Source organism: Ricinus communis, chromosome 9 (genome assembly GCF_019578655.1).
Source record: "Ricinus communis isolate WT05 ecotype wild-type chromosome 9, ASM1957865v1, whole genome shotgun sequence".
Classification (NCBI taxonomy): domain Eukaryota; kingdom Viridiplantae; phylum Streptophyta; class Magnoliopsida; order Malpighiales; family Euphorbiaceae; genus Ricinus; species Ricinus communis.
This window is the reverse complement of record NC_063264.1, coordinates 8,784,351-8,798,884: the sequence shown is the minus strand read 5'-3', so window position 1 is coordinate 8,798,884 and position 14,534 is coordinate 8,784,351. Positions and strand designations below refer to the sequence as shown.

The 14,534-nt window shown below is 30.6% G+C and overlaps 3 protein-coding genes across 4 annotated transcripts; 2 read left to right on the top strand and 1 right to left on the bottom strand.

The window, feature by feature from the left end:
• The first annotated feature begins 279 nt into the window (after positions 1 to 279).
• LOC8280752 (kinesin-like protein KIN-14N) lies at positions 280 to 6,962 on the top strand. 2 transcript variants are annotated; one of them, XM_048379550.1, is made up of 17 exons: positions 280 to 430; positions 903 to 1,160; positions 1,250 to 1,394; positions 1,476 to 1,585; positions 1,689 to 1,808; positions 1,933 to 2,136; positions 3,085 to 3,261; positions 3,354 to 3,428; positions 3,530 to 3,676; positions 3,754 to 3,892; positions 4,016 to 4,125; positions 4,404 to 4,565; positions 4,673 to 4,881; positions 5,195 to 5,276; positions 5,360 to 5,464; positions 5,589 to 5,693; positions 6,524 to 6,962. In XM_048379550.1, the coding sequence occupies exons 1-17, from the start codon at positions 353 to 355 to the stop codon at positions 6,701 to 6,703; spliced, it is 2,406 nt and encodes an 801-aa protein (XP_048235507.1). In that variant the 5' UTR covers positions 280 to 352; the 3' UTR covers positions 6,704 to 6,962. The 2 variants fall into 2 exon arrangements, with proteins under 2 accessions (XP_048235507.1, XP_048235506.1); XM_048379549.1 differs by lacking the exon at positions 280 to 430 and adding an exon at positions 475 to 793.
• A 71-nt stretch (positions 6,963 to 7,033) lies between these two features.
• Positions 7,034 to 8,042, bottom strand: LOC8280704 (photosynthetic NDH subunit of lumenal location 3, chloroplastic). Its single transcript, XM_002522780.4, has 3 exons — positions 7,710 to 8,042; positions 7,329 to 7,615; positions 7,034 to 7,235 (listed from the first exon to the last, which is right to left on the bottom strand). The coding sequence occupies exons 1-3, from the start codon at positions 7,987 to 7,989 to the stop codon at positions 7,128 to 7,130; spliced, it is 675 nt and encodes a 224-aa protein (XP_002522826.1). The 5' UTR covers positions 7,990 to 8,042; the 3' UTR covers positions 7,034 to 7,127.
• A 1,651-nt stretch (positions 8,043 to 9,693) lies between these two features.
• On the top strand, positions 9,694 to 11,229 carry LOC8280705 (thioredoxin-like protein CXXS1). The gene is made up of 3 exons (XM_002522781.4): positions 9,694 to 9,959; positions 10,261 to 10,383; positions 10,910 to 11,229. The coding sequence occupies exons 1-3, from the start codon at positions 9,861 to 9,863 to the stop codon at positions 11,060 to 11,062; spliced, it is 375 nt and encodes a 124-aa protein (XP_002522827.1). The 5' UTR covers positions 9,694 to 9,860; the 3' UTR covers positions 11,063 to 11,229.
• Positions 11,230 to 14,534: the final 3,305 nt, after the last annotated feature.

Sequence of the window (14,534 nt, the reverse complement as noted above, 5' to 3'; positions counted from 1 at the left end):
TTTATTTTCTTTAATTTTATTGTTATTCTTTTAAAAAAAAGAAGGACTTTAGATCAGGTGTGTATGTCTCTGCATCATATTCCTGCTGCTAAAAGCAACGGCTGTGATCGCAATCAATCCGTAGCTTTGAACACAATCCATGACCCCACCTAACTCTGAGCCAAACTTACCACTCCCAGTCCCAGTCCTACTCTACGCTAGCTCAAATTTATATATTTATATATTATATAATATTAAATAAAATATTATTAATAATATAAATTAAACTTAGAAAAATATCAAATTTTCTTTTTTCAAAAAAAATACTGCTTCACTCTGTTTCTCTGTCTGTCTCTCTCTCTCTATACTTGAAATGGCCTCAAAGAACCAGAACAAGCCTCCATTTACTAATAACTCTTCTCCCATTATTATAACAACCCCTTCTTCACATGTAAGCTTTCTTTCTTGCTTGCTTTCTTGTTCTTTTCTTCTGTTCTTTTTCTTTTTTTCATGGGTTTTACTCAGCTTCTTCATGTTCTTTCAGATTAATGGATCTCTTCTAATTTTGCTTCCTGGTTCCAAGATTTCATCTTTTTGTCTTTTTCGTTAGGGAATTTTTGTTTGCATTTTGGTTTAGTTTGCTGGGTTTCTTTTCAAGATTCTTCTGTCTTGTTTTAAGCTCTTCAATGAGGTTTCTTTTGATTTTAATAGTTAGAGTTGTAGGATTTCTTGGATGTTGAGGTGCTTAGATTGCAATATTCTTTTTCCTTTTCTGGTATTTTCTTCTTGTGGGATATTTACGAAGACTGATGAGGTGTGCTTGTAGTGCAGTAGATATATGTTATGCTCTAGTGTTTTGACCTGAAGATCTTTTTTGTTTGTTTGTTTGTTTTGTTCTTTTTTTTTTTTTTCGGATTTGATAGAAGAAGTATATTGGCAATGAGGTGCAGTGCATAGATAAGTGGCTAAAACTTGAAGTTGAAGAAATGGTTGGGACTGCAACTTATGGAAGAATGAGACAAGCATTTTCAATTGTAAATGGTGACCAAGAACTTGCTACACCAAATAGTGCTCCTCCAAGTAATGCCGGATCCGAGTATGGTGGGATCGAGTTCACAAGAGAGGATGTTGATGCATTATTAAGTGAGAGAATGAAATACAAAAACAAGTTCAATTACAAGGTCAGTGATATTAATCTTTTCTGAAGTTGCTGGTTTGGATTCAGTTTAGAGTAGATTCTGAAGGTGTTGCTTAATTCTTGGTTTTGTAGGAGAGATGCGATAATATGATGGATTATATAAAAAGGCTAAGGCTTTGTATTAGATGGTTTCAAGAGCTAGAAGGATGCTACCTATTTGAGCAAGAGAAGTTGCAAAATGCATTAGAATTCAATGAGAGTCAATGTGCTGAAATGGGTATGCCTTTCATCTTTTTTTTATGGGTTTTTTTTTCGGTTACTAGCTACATTTTCTTGATGCAAAATGTTGTGATTATAGAGTTGATGTTGAAAAACAAGGAGGAAGAATTGAATTTAATTATTGTGGAATTGAGAAGAAGTCTTGCTTCTGTACAAGAGAAAGTTTCCAAAGAAGAAGCGGAGAAGTTGGTAAGAGCAAACAATCCAAAATTTAGTGTGTTGGGTTTTTTTTTTTCTAATAAAATGTTGGGTTGTTTTTTATGAATAATTTTTTTGTGCATACACGAAACAGGCTGCAATAGATGCCCTTGCAAGAGAAAAAGATGCCAGACTCAGTTTTGAGAAGTCACAAACTTCCCTCTCAGAGGAGCTTGGGAAGGTTCAAGCAGAGCTTCAAAGTGCTAATCAAAGGGTAATAAAGACATGTAACTTGAATTTCCTGATATTCTTTCACCTACTCTTTTTCTAGTCCCCCTTATTGGTGTGCAGAAGTAACCTTAAGTTTGTTTGCTTTTGGATTCTGTGAATTCCTGCAGATTACATCAGTAAGTGATATGTACAAGCTGTTACAGGAGTACAATTCAAGCTTACAGCTATACAATAGTAAACTTCAAACAGATCTTGATACAGCTCAAGAAACTGCTAAGCGTGGAGAGAAAGAAAAAGCTGCTATTATGGAGAATCTCAGCAGCTTAAGGGGCCAACACAAGTCTTTGCAAGATCAATATACTTCATGCAAAGTGAGCTTCATATTGATGTTTTGTTCTTCCTTTTCATCTTTTGTGAATCATTTCTCATTGCATAACTAATTAACTTTGTAGAATTTTCAGGATTTTTATTTCTTTGCTCTTGTAGGTTTAGGAAGATTTTGATTCTTAAAGTTTAGCTTCCTATATCTTTTATCTATTTGTTCATTCATTGACCTTTTAATAGGGAATTAGTTGTTCAAGAAGTCTACAGTAAGCCTTATAGGAATCAACACCCATGTCCTCAAGCAATGGTGTATAACTCCATTGGAAGAAGTTATATAGCATTGCTGGTTTGTTGTCCTTGTCAAAATTGTAACTATCTAATATAGGATTCCTTGTTCTACAAAAATGTTAATTAGTAGTTCATTTTCCTTTAGCAGTTCTTATACCTGTCACGTTCCTTGGCTAATGTACAAGTAGCATTAAGCTGTTAATTTTTGCAACTATAGCTGCAACTTGCATAGGTGGATCCATGGGTGGGCATCATCAACTAACTTTCGAAAATAGTCTTATTAGAGTTTGAGTGAGAAGTCCACATCCCTTTGGTAAGGTTCCTGGATAAATAAATAAAGTAAATGGGCTTTTTCAGCTAAGGCTTAGGCTTTTTGGTTGCACAAATAGTGAAATCATTAGGATAAGATGCTCCATTTCTGGTATTCTATTTGCACTCTGATAGGTTCAAGCCTAGCCTCATTAGAGGCCTTGAAATGTAAACATGGTGTTCCTAATCAAATCATGTTATTACTGGATGTAATTGATAATTAAACGTAATCAAATTATGCTGGAGCAACTTAGTTTTAGTGGAATAGTATCCCTTTTGACATAAATTTTTTCTTAAGAATGCATTTTATCCTAGGAAATAAAACATGGATGTCTTTGGACAATCTTTCCCATTATTGTCTTCTGGTGCTCCTATTAATCAGTGGATAACTATATTAGGCATCCCTAGATGAAGTCACAAAGCAAAAGGATGCTCTAGTGCATGAAGTTGCATCTCTCAGGGTAGATTTGCAACAAGCGAGAAATGATCGTGATAGGCACCTTTCAGAAGCGCAGGATTTAATGGCCAGAGTGGTTAATTGTGAAGAGCTAGCAGCAAAATCAAATGAATTGGAGGTTGGATACCATTCTTCGTCTTCCTGTTTATTCCTGATATAATCTCTTGCAGTTACAATTATGCCTACTAATGATGCTAAATTTCTTTGCAGGAAAGATGCTCATCACAGAGTAAGCAAATAAGAACAATGCAGGAGGAGCTAGAGACTGCACAAAGTAAACTACGGGTATTACTATCTGATTCCTGCAAAATATGTTCTTTTGTTATTTTATTTGCTGCTAAGTTATTTTAACTCATTATTATGGTTAAGTTAATTTCCTTTTCCAGGTATCTGATCTGTCTGCATTTGAGATAAAAACAGAGTTTGAAGCACAAAAAAGGCTTATAACTGAGTTACAAAGTCGCCTAGAAGATGCAGAATTTAAACTTGTTGAAGGAGAGAAGCTTCGTAAGAAGTTACATAATACAATCTTGGTAATACCCATAGTACCATAAATCTCACTGTTGTGGTATAATCTATATTTATCTTACAAAATACCATGATGCTTTAGGAACTAAAAGGGAACATCCGTGTATTTTGTCGAGTGCGGCCTCTGTTGCCTGACGATAGTCCTTCTGCTGAAGGCAAGCTTATATCTTACCCCACAACAACTGAATTTCTTGGAAGAGGCATTGATTTGCAGCAAAATGGTAGGAGTGCAAAAACATTATACAAAAGTCACTGTCTTTTTTTGTTTGCAACTCCATTCTTTTCTCTTATTCACACTGACTTTTGATAGTGAGAACTTTTATTTTACTTTTTATTGTGTGCAGGGCAAACTTATCCTTTCACTTTTGACAAAGTTTTTACGCCTGATGCATCCCAAGAAGATGTTTTTGTGGAAATCTCACAGCTTGTTCAAAGTGCTCTTGATGGTTATAAGGTAATTTATCTAGCTTCCTTCTTTGTTCATTAGACTTTCAGAAACCAATATATGGCTGATTGTAACTAATTATTGAATTTGGTGCAACATGAGCTTCTATACATAATAACTTTTTTCTTTTGCTGTTTGTGGCAGTTTAAGAAGCTTTAATTATTTGTTCTTGAAACCCAATTTCATATCTTAGTTTCTTTGAGTTGGTACCTTGGTGCAAAAGTTTGGACTGACTAGTGAATGCAATCTATGATTAAAATGGAATTACACCATCTTTCTTTTTCCAGGTCTGCATTTTTGCCTATGGCCAAACAGGCTCGGGTAAAACTTACACCATGATGGGAAAACCAGGGGACTCAGAACAGAAGGGATTGATTCCCCGGTCATTGGAACAAATATTCCAAACTAGGCAATCTCTTCAGTCCCAAGGTTGGAAATATGAAATGCAGGTAATGATAAAAATGTTTGGATTTTACACTGGTACAAAATATGAAATGCATACACAATATCCAGTTTTTGTTGTGATTTAACATTTTATTCCTACAAACAATCACAGGTTTCAATGTTAGAAATATACAATGAAACAATTCGTGATCTGTTGTCAACAAATCGAGACTCATCACGAACAGAAAACAGTACTAATGGAAAGCAATATGCTATCAAACATGATGCCAACGGGAACACACATGTCTCTGATCTGACAATTGTGGACGTTCGCAGCACTAGGGAGGTCTCATTTCTCTTAGATCGGGCTGCTAACAGCAGGTAAACAAATCCTCCTCTAGCCCTTTTTGCTTGTATATGTATTCAGAGAAATGCGCCTCAAAATTGGATGTCAGTTTAATCATCTTTCTTGGTTTTTATATTGATATACTCTGCATGCTTGAGAAATATATTACTTCTTATTGATGATTCAAAAGTTAATAAGGAAAGGTTTAACCGGGTATATAAAACAAAGAAAGAGAAACTCATTTGATACATTCACTACAAAGAAGTAAGATAAACTGCAGTGAGTGGACTTCAACTTGTTTACTTTGAATTTACATCTGCAAACAATAATTTTGATTATACCTTGCAGGTCTGTTGGCAAGACCCAGATGAACGAACAATCGTCTAGAAGTCACTTTGTTTTCACACTACGAATATCTGGAATGAATGAGGTAATGGCATCCTTGCCTGTAGCTGCTAGATTTTTTTTCTTAAAATTATCTATCCTTCTAATTGGATGTTTGTTATTTAATAGAGCACTGACCAACAAGTACAAGGCATCCTGAATCTTATTGATCTTGCTGGGAGTGAGCGTCTCTCTAAGAGTGGTTCAACTGGAGATAGACTGAAAGAAACTCAAGTAATTTGACTTATCTTATACCTTTTATTATTATAATGTCTTTCTTACTTGCTTTCTGTTATATGCTTTTGGCAATCAATTAATTTCCTCTTTCTTCTTTGGAAATTTCTTTTTATAATTACAGGCCATCAATAAAAGTTTATCATCTTTAAGTGATGTTATCTTTGCCTTGGCAAAGAAGGAAGATCATGTGCCATTTAGAAACTCAAAGCTCACTTATCTTCTTCAGGTAATAGCTTACGTTCTTTTTGACTGTGTATGGAATATATATATAATTGCAAAATGTCATGCAAGCAGACTCAGTTCTAGAGGTATTGTGTCCCTTTAATATATCTTGAAAGGCCAAATGTATAATTATATGCCCTTGAACTTTGGCTATTTAGTCAGTTTAAACATTTAACTCTCGATGTAACCTAACCGACACATGGAAGTGTTTTTTTTTATGATATCTTAACACTTTTTGACATGTGTTTTCATTCAATACATCCATGTATATTCCACAAAGGTGTTTAAATATTACTAGAAAATGTTAGGTTAAAATTGAAAGTTAAAGGTATTTAAAATTAAAAATAAGAATTTAGTTGTCTGTTAGGTTAAGTCAAAGTTAAAGTATTAAATTGACTAATACATATAAGTTCAGAGGCATGTACTTGCTTTTTGCCTATTTTGAAATAAGCTTGCAAGATTTAGTTGTCTGGTAGGTTAAATAAAGTTAAAGTATTAAATTGACTAATACATATAAGTTCAGAGGCATGCACTTGCTTTTTGCCTATTTTGAAATAAGCTTGCAAGATTTTCATGCTAAGAGGCTCTGTTAAGTTTGTATCTTTCCAATGTTTGAAGTATTTTCATCTTCGATGCAGTATAAAGAACTTCACAAATAAAGTTCTGATGTTAATTATGAAAGTTTTTTATCTGTTCTTACCTTGGTTTATCAAAGTACCTAAGTTTTACTGTTGACTTTTTCGGCTTACATATGAACTATACTATGTCTTAGTATTACTTTGGTGTTCTGAATCATCTTAATGTTGTCGTTCTTTCTATACCATGTTCATTCAGCCATGTTTGGGCGGGGACTCGAAGACCCTGATGTTTGTGAACATCTCTCCTGATCCCTCTTCAATGGGCGAGTCACTATGCTCGCTCCGGTTTGCTGCCAGGGTCAATGCTTGTGAGATAGGAATTCCTCGGCGTCATACCGTCATGCGGTCATCAGATTCTCGCTTGAGCTTGGGCTGATTTTTAACAAAATAATGGTTTCAGTTTTACTTCAGAATACTATCTCTATCACTGAGTATTTATAATTTGAGAAAGTGAAGAGTGATCATCCTAACCTGAGCTGATTATAACATGTATAGTGAACATTTGTTGCACCAGGAAAGCCTGTCCATGAGCTACTGACGAATTAAATCTGGAAAGGCTGCCCTACCCTTGTCATTAAATTTGTATTATATTACTATGTTATTCAGAATGAGTCATACCACATTTTCTTGTTGCATTACACTATTCATACTGATGGGATTTGCTTGTATCATTTTATGCATTTACTTGAAATCAAAACCAGACAAATGTAAAAACAGATTTTAAGGCCAAAATACATTTCAAGAGCAAATGAGAGTAACTGTAATGACTTAACCAATGATGTTGACAATAGATAAATCCTTCAGATCATATCTGGCATTCGGTCCATGACCTCTTGAAGAATTACTTTTGTGCCTTGATAACTTAATTCTGTCTCAGGCAGGTTTTTCCTTCTTGAAGCATCTTCAAGCTGCCAATATCATCGCCAAATTTACAAATCAGTTCAACAAAGCTGATAAGAATTCAGGCTTATAAAGAATGAGCTCTTATGCAATCACATTACCTCCTCAAAGTTGTCAAACAATTTGTTAGCTAAATCAGTAAGAGATTGCTTATCACTGACAGGAGCTGCAGAGATAACTTTGTCGAAATCATAGTACATGAAGGTGGACTTGAGTCTCAAATACTTCCTCACATAGTTTAGAGTGTCTGGTCCTATCAAATCCTCCAGAGCCAAAAGATCAAAACCACACTTCCTTATCCTGTACATGCTCCCTTTAACACCAATATCCGCCATGTAGATCCCTTTCTTGAGAAATGAACGAGTACCCGTTTTCTCATTTGCAAGCTCTGCGTTACACAGACATTAGTATCCATTTTGCAGTAGAGAAACTCTGCAAGTTTGTAAGAGAAAGAAGCAGGAAACTATGCACAGAAAGCTTACTATTGTCAACAGAAGGCACAATCAAAGGGAAATCAAGCTGCCAGAAGCCGTTATCCTCAGCATGAGAGACTCCATTACCAGAATTTCCAATAAGAGCTACTGAAGCAAGGCCTAATGCTAGTCTTCTTGTAGTCTGCAATGGATGTTCTTCATAGTTAACTTGTTTCTTGCCTAACAGTCCTATTATATTTGCTCTTCTTTTGGTCCTTTGCTTGTTGGTGATCTTCGGTATTGCAGGACAATTTTCACTGATACCATTTAAGTTTGCTAAATGAGCCATTGAATAACAATTGAGTGAAGAGTGCAAGTGTCAGGACTTTCAGTTATATCCATTCAAGCAAGTGTTAGTTACTACTGACCACCAGAAGGATATCCTTATTGAGGACATTTTTGACATTTTGTTGTAATCAGTTCTGAGACTCAAATTTTAGACTATATTCTTTTGGATATTGTACTTTAACTGAAAAACCATAAATATTTTTCAATTATACCCCTGTGGAAATGAAGGAGAGCTACTACACAATTAGCATAAACTCATATTCACTATCCACTTCAAATAATGCATAGTGCTGAATTCTATTATTGTTCCCCTGAGGAACGCAATAGTTTTCAGTTCTATCCCAATTAAATTATAATTAAAATATCAAATTTATAAATTTTACAAATTATCCGTGATGTAGCTGTCTAGTATCATACTGTTTAGATATCTCAAAGTATTTTTCTAGTAAAAAATCATAAGTTTGAATTCTTAGAATTGTACCTATTAAGAGGACTTTACTGTTTGCAGTGTTTTGTATAATGTATTGTAACTCAGCATAACCCTTAATAATCACAATTATGAGCATTAGAAATGGAGAAAGAAGATGGGTACTACTTGGATAGACTATAAAGCAGAATCCAATGACATGTGTGCCAATATAATGATGAATTCTTTCACAAATTTTTGTGGGCAGGCAATGCCAATGCCAAAACTGTAATTACTTTCCCATAAATCCAAATTCATTGAATACAAGGAGACAGAAGTAATACAGAGCTTCAACAGCAGTTCTCTCCTTAAGCTTCATAATTGTGCTTAACTGAATAAGAGCAAGAAATATTGTTCAAAAGAATAAGAGCAAGAAATTGACATGATGCATATCTTGGTTCCAGATTATGCCTAATAGGACATTTTTTTCTTTCACAACTCATTTGTCTATCCTAAATTAGGAAGCAAATAATTTGCAGTCAATCCTCTGAATTTGGATATTTGATCTCATATCACATCTCTTAAATTATGACATGTTTTTTCTTAGAAAAAAAATATATTTCTTCTTTGACTTAATCTAATTTTCACGAGATAATTATATCAAACTAAGAAAAAAATTCATTAATTTTGAAATAGTTATTAACTTTTAATTCATCATAATTTTTGTCATTAAAAAATTGATATATTGCGTTTCTCCATTTTAATCATAATTTTCTCATTATTCATCTTCACACTGACTTGTCAACTTTATATTAAATAAGATAGATAAATTATAATATAATTAAAACTAAATAAATTAAAATTAAAATTAATTGCGAAATTAAGCAGTATTGATATAATTATTCCAATTTTCCACTTTGCAATGCATGAAAGGGATTTAAATTTTGATGAGGCAGGAATCTTTTTATTAATCAAATTGAGTTTTCCATTATTTTGACAGATTAATTAAATTGAATTAGTCCATAAAAAGAGAATTGGCATTATGCATTTAATAATAATTAAAAGGGTCTTAGCATCTTTGAAATAGAGATTACTTTCTTTTGTATACTGTGGGTAAGGTCTAACAAAATAGGAGATTGTTGAGAAGAAAAATAAGTAACTAAAGCCTAATGATTATGATGACATGGAAATGGATAATTATCCCCTGTGGATATTATATGTTGGAATAAGTAATGAGTAGAAGCCAAATATTGGGTCCTACATTAACAAATTTAGTCCTATCTTCTTCGGATAATACAACCTTAATCCTAAACAATCTACAGTGAGGAAAATAAGGAAACATTAATTAAAGAAAGGGCTGGCAGTGCAGCATATCCATTTATGTTACCCAACACAGAATTTGGTCCAAGCCTCTATAAATAGACCGAATTCTCAAATACAAAGAAAAGGGAAAGAAGAAAAAGGAAATGGATGGACATGGAGAGGTGAAGTCTAGAGTTGTGAAAGTAGAATCAGAGGAATCATGGAATTTCTTCATCACTCAAGCTACCAATCAAGGCTGCCCTGTAAGACAATTCTTTCCATTCTTTCTTCTTGCATATATATATGATATGATGTGTATTAAGATATATCAAAAATTGCAAAGTTAAAGTGATTAAATAATTGAATTCAAGTGTTTAAATATATATTTAGGAAATCGATCCGAATTTTGTTATATGAAAGGGTTCGAATTTTGTCATTTTTTTTTTGTGTAGGAAGAGAAATATAAATGTATGAGATAAGGTCTGAAATCAGCCATAATATAATATGTATGAGTATAAATTTGGATATAATATAATTAAACTTTTTTTGGGGGGTAAATTGTAGATTGTGGTGCACTTTACAGCTTCTTGGTGCATGCCTTCAGTAGCAATGAATCCTTTCTTTGAGGAACTAGCTTTGAGCTATCAAGATATTTTGTTTCTCACTGTGGATTTTGATGAGGTTAAGGTAAATTTTTGGTTGAATTTATATTATCCTCTTCACAAAATGATTTAGGTTCTACTTTTGATGCTTTTTTTAAAAAAAAAATTCTAAAAGAAAACAAGTATATAAATGATGCAAAAGAAATAATTGAGCTCTTTCTTCTAAAGACAAACCAAATCTACTTGACAAGGTATATATTTATAAAAAAAAGAATTAAAAAAGAACATATATCCCAAATTCTCATTCTGCAATAAATAAGTCAAACTATGATCCAATCTCACATTATTTTAATTATTTAGATACACCACTTGACATAAGCCTAAAAAAACATTATCCACAACCACAAACACAATTATTAAAATGCCATTTTCACTATATATATATATATATATATAAAATTGCCACTTGACCTACAATATAATAATTTAACAAAAAAAAAAAGAAAAAAGCTTTTTTTCTTTTTTTAATGTTTTTGTGGCTAAAGATAATTCTTACTTAAGTCTAGTTAATTAATAATTATTCTTTTTAATTTTTCGTGTATGAATATCAGGGAGTGGCTATGAAAATGGAGGTGAAGGCCATGCCAACATTTATATTGATGAGAAAAGGAAGTGTGAGTGATAGGGTTGTAGGGGCCAATCCGATTGAGCTAAAGAAAAGGATTCATGGGTTTATTTTATCTGCTCGTGCCTGCAAAACTTAATTAAATTAGTCTTAAAAAAGTTGTGATTAATGTAAATTGGAGCTTGTTAGTCTCTCAATAGCCATATAGCTTTTGTTTTGGGTTTTATTTTATTTTATTTTGTTTTTTTAGGGTATGTTTTGGGTTTGATTTGCTTCTTAGAAGAATGGAAATTGTTTCTTGGTTAAGTTTTGTGATGGTATACATACGTGCAAAATGAACTATATAATGTGCACAAGAATTGGATACCTTTTCTCTTTTATCATGGTAAAAGGAAGCCAAATGTATATGATTTTAACTTCTTTTTATTTTCTAATTTCATCTTTTTCAAAATAACTCGATTTGAAAAAATAGGTATGATTTTAATAAACATAAAATTTGTTCAAAAAAATTAAATCAAAATGCAATGGTATCAATATTACAGTTTGAAAAATATAAAATTTTATAAAATAATTATAAATTCTTTACTCAAAACAATAATACAGTAATATTAAATGAGAATTCTTTTCTAAAAGAATTATATTTAAAATAAGCAAAAATTAAAAAATTTCACATATTCTCTTCTTGAAAGATTATAAGAAATCTCATATCTATGTAATCTCCATCATGCTCGAAGTGGTGGTGGACAAGAAAGCCTTCAATCGAACGACGACTGTTGCGGTGATATTAGTGTTTTTATTTTTAAATTTATAATAGATTAATTTTTTAACGATAATTGTTTAATTAATGTATATACTAGACGAAAATATATGATTATGTAGGAAAAAAGTAAAGGGTTTTAATTATTAGTATTATTTTTAATTGTAATTCATGCTCCTAAGTGCAAGTTCAATGAAATTTGGTTTTACTTTTTTTTTAAAAAAATTTTGTGTGAAGAGTTAAATTTAGAAGATACTGCGGTCTAATAGTTATATGACTGATTGGATTAAAAAAGAATTAAAAGAAGTATTTTAATATTATAAAATGTATTGACTTATTAATATAAAATTTATTTAAAAAATTTATTTATTTTTTAAAAATTTAATTTAGCTATAGTTAATTTCAAATTTAATTGTAGAATATTAAAAAAATTTCACTTTATTTAAAATATATAATTTTAGATTTATAAATAAACTTTATCGAGATATAACGTGTTTGTCATTTTAAAGGTAAAATTGATTTGATAATATTATTTCAACATTATTTGTATATTATATCAGTTCATTTTTATATAAATTTACCCAAATTTTGGATTAATATAATTTTAAAACTGAATTTATTTTAAAAATTTTAAAAAATATTAAATGCGCAATAAGTCCCAAAAGTTTAACTTCTTTTTTCTTATATATATATATATATATATATATATATATATAAAGAAACTTAAGGCCTTTAATTATTTTTATCGCTTTCTTGATCAATGAGAAAGATTTGCAAAAGGTCCTATCAATAAATAGCATTGTTGAGCATGATTCTGAAGCTAAGCTCATAGTGCATTAGTAATTAATAAATACATAAAAGTATTAAGAAAATAATATAAAACCAGAAGCAGATACCCACTAAGAAGACCATTTATTGTGCTTTTCTTGTTCACTATTTTATTTTAAATAAATAAATAAATAAATTTATATTTTTAATAAAATATTATAATTAATATGTTTTATGGTTATTCAGCGAATTCAACAAATGAGGATATAGATATGTGTTACTTAAATAAATGGTTCGATATTATTTTTTTCTTCATTTTCTTTTTTGAATATTTCGTCTTTCTTTTTGTTATTTATTTCCTAAAATTGCTATATGGAATTCAAGTTTTTTTAAATATAAATTTAAAAATAAAAAAATAAGAAAATAAAAATTCAAAGTTTAAAAACATGTAAAAATTTGAGCCGAAAACAACTCTAATGGGAGTTTATTGAAGTCTTCTCCATTCCTTTCCATTTCTTTTCTTGGCCAAGCGGCTCACTGCATCTCATCCTGCTTGCATTGCATCCTTTGTCCTCTTCTCACGTTGCAGATAGAGACACACTTCTATTCACCTTATTCACAAGTATTTCAAAAGCATCTAAATTAGGGGTCACAAAATCTCGCAAACCAAATCCAATCTTAAATATTTTCAAAATTAAATTTCTACAATCCTGTTATAATATAAAAGAGAAAATTTTATTTTCGAATTATGTTGGTTTTTCATAATCGTTCAGTTCGGTTTTCATAATAGATATTTAATTTTTTTTAATTTAAATTTATTTATAATTGATTTCAAAATCTATCAAGAAACTCAAATTAAATACGAAAAATTAGTAAAATTACATTTTATATACTCGTCTTCTTATATAGTAAAAAGATACATTATATCGAGATAACTATTATGAAACCATAATATATATTTAAAAATTTATTATATTTAAGTTTATAATTTTATTAGACTAAAATTAGCAGCAATCTAGTTAAAATTTGATTGGATACAAGACAATTCAATACAAAATTTAAAAATTTAAATAAATTAATAAATATTTTTAGTTATTAATAATTTTGTTTCAAACATAATCTAACAGAAGTGACATATTTGAGATGGTATAAATGCTGAAAACAGAACTGATACTGCCCGCTAACGATGGCTTCAAATGTTTGGCTGAAAAGTATCAACTATTTAATCTCTCTTTGAATTACTTTTTGTTTTTTCTTTTATTATTTTTATTTATAAAACTTAAAGACACGTTTCGAGTGGACCCTCTTTTGCGTGTCCTCCCCATGAAAGAAATAATTAAATTCCACCCTTATTTATTATTCTCTTGAGAAAAAAAAGAAAAAAGAATTTTAAGAGCTATAATATTTTTAACGAAATTAATATTTTAATATAAAAATGATAACTTTTTCCTTTTGCCTTTTTTGAGTCACGATTGCTATGATTTCCTTCAATGTGTAAATTTGAATAGTCTAATTTTCATATGATGCATACACTTCTGAATCATGTTTTGGATGAAATTGAAACTAACTCCAGATTTTACAGTTCAAAAGACAACTCTAACATTATTAAGATAAAATCTTGTGAAAATGATTAGCAGTGACATTTTTTTAAATAAAAAATATTAAAATAAAATTTAGTTAGTTTTAAATACTAAAAGAAATTTATTTTAAATCTTTTTAACTCTTTTTTTTCTACGTGCGTATAAAATATTAACTTTATTCTTTAGTGATGAGAGTTATTAAATAATAATCTTTCATTTATTTGGATAAATAAAAATCAATACTGTTATAATTAATTTTAAAGATATGGTTGTTATATTTTTTAAATTTTAAGAATATAATTAAACTATTTTAGAAATAAAATTAAACTATTTTAAGGTTTAATAATTTGATTATCAGAAATTTATGGACAGCTTTTGAAAAAAGAAGAAAAAAACTTGGAAAATAAATATTAAATAGAGGAACATGGTGTAACTGTAAGACATCACTTAAATTGGGCTTGAAAGAGGAAGAAAAAGCCCAGTAACAGTTTTATCCAGGCAAGTGC

What these genes read in the sequence shown, in the direction of transcription:
- LOC8280704 (XM_002522780.4), bottom strand. Translation starts at nt 7,989, where the DNA reads ATGGCTCATTTAGCAAACTTAAATGGTATCAGTGAAAATTGTCCTGCA. An exon ending in TGTGCCTTCTGTTGACAATA is followed by an intron (nt 7,616 to 7,709) that starts GTAAGCTTTCTG and finishes TGTGTAACGCAG; the next exon opens with AGCTTGCAAATGAGAAAACG. An exon ending in TGTTTGACAACTTTGAGGAG is followed by an intron (nt 7,236 to 7,328) that starts GTAATGTGATTG and finishes TGATATTGGCAG; the next exon opens with CTTGAAGATGCTTCAAGAAG.
- LOC8280705 (XM_002522781.4), top strand. Translation starts at nt 9,861, where the DNA reads ATGGATGGACATGGAGAGGTGAAGTCTAGAGTTGTGAAAGTAGAATCA. An exon ending in CTACCAATCAAGGCTGCCCT is followed by an intron (nt 9,960 to 10,260) that starts GTAAGACAATTC and finishes GGTAAATTGTAG; the next exon opens with ATTGTGGTGCACTTTACAGC. An exon ending in TGGATTTTGATGAGGTTAAG is followed by an intron (nt 10,384 to 10,909) that starts GTAAATTTTTGG and finishes TATGAATATCAG; the next exon opens with GGAGTGGCTATGAAAATGGA.
- LOC8280752 (XM_048379549.1), top strand. Translation starts at nt 713, where the DNA reads ATGTTGAGGTGCTTAGATTGCAATATTCTTTTTCCTTTTCTGGTATTT. An exon ending in TATTTACGAAGACTGATGAG is followed by an intron (nt 794 to 902) that starts GTGTGCTTGTAG and finishes CGGATTTGATAG; the next exon opens with AAGAAGTATATTGGCAATGA. An exon ending in CTGCACAAAGTAAACTACGG is followed by an intron (nt 3,429 to 3,529) that starts GTATTACTATCT and finishes TTCCTTTTCCAG; the next exon opens with GTATCTGATCTGTCTGCATT.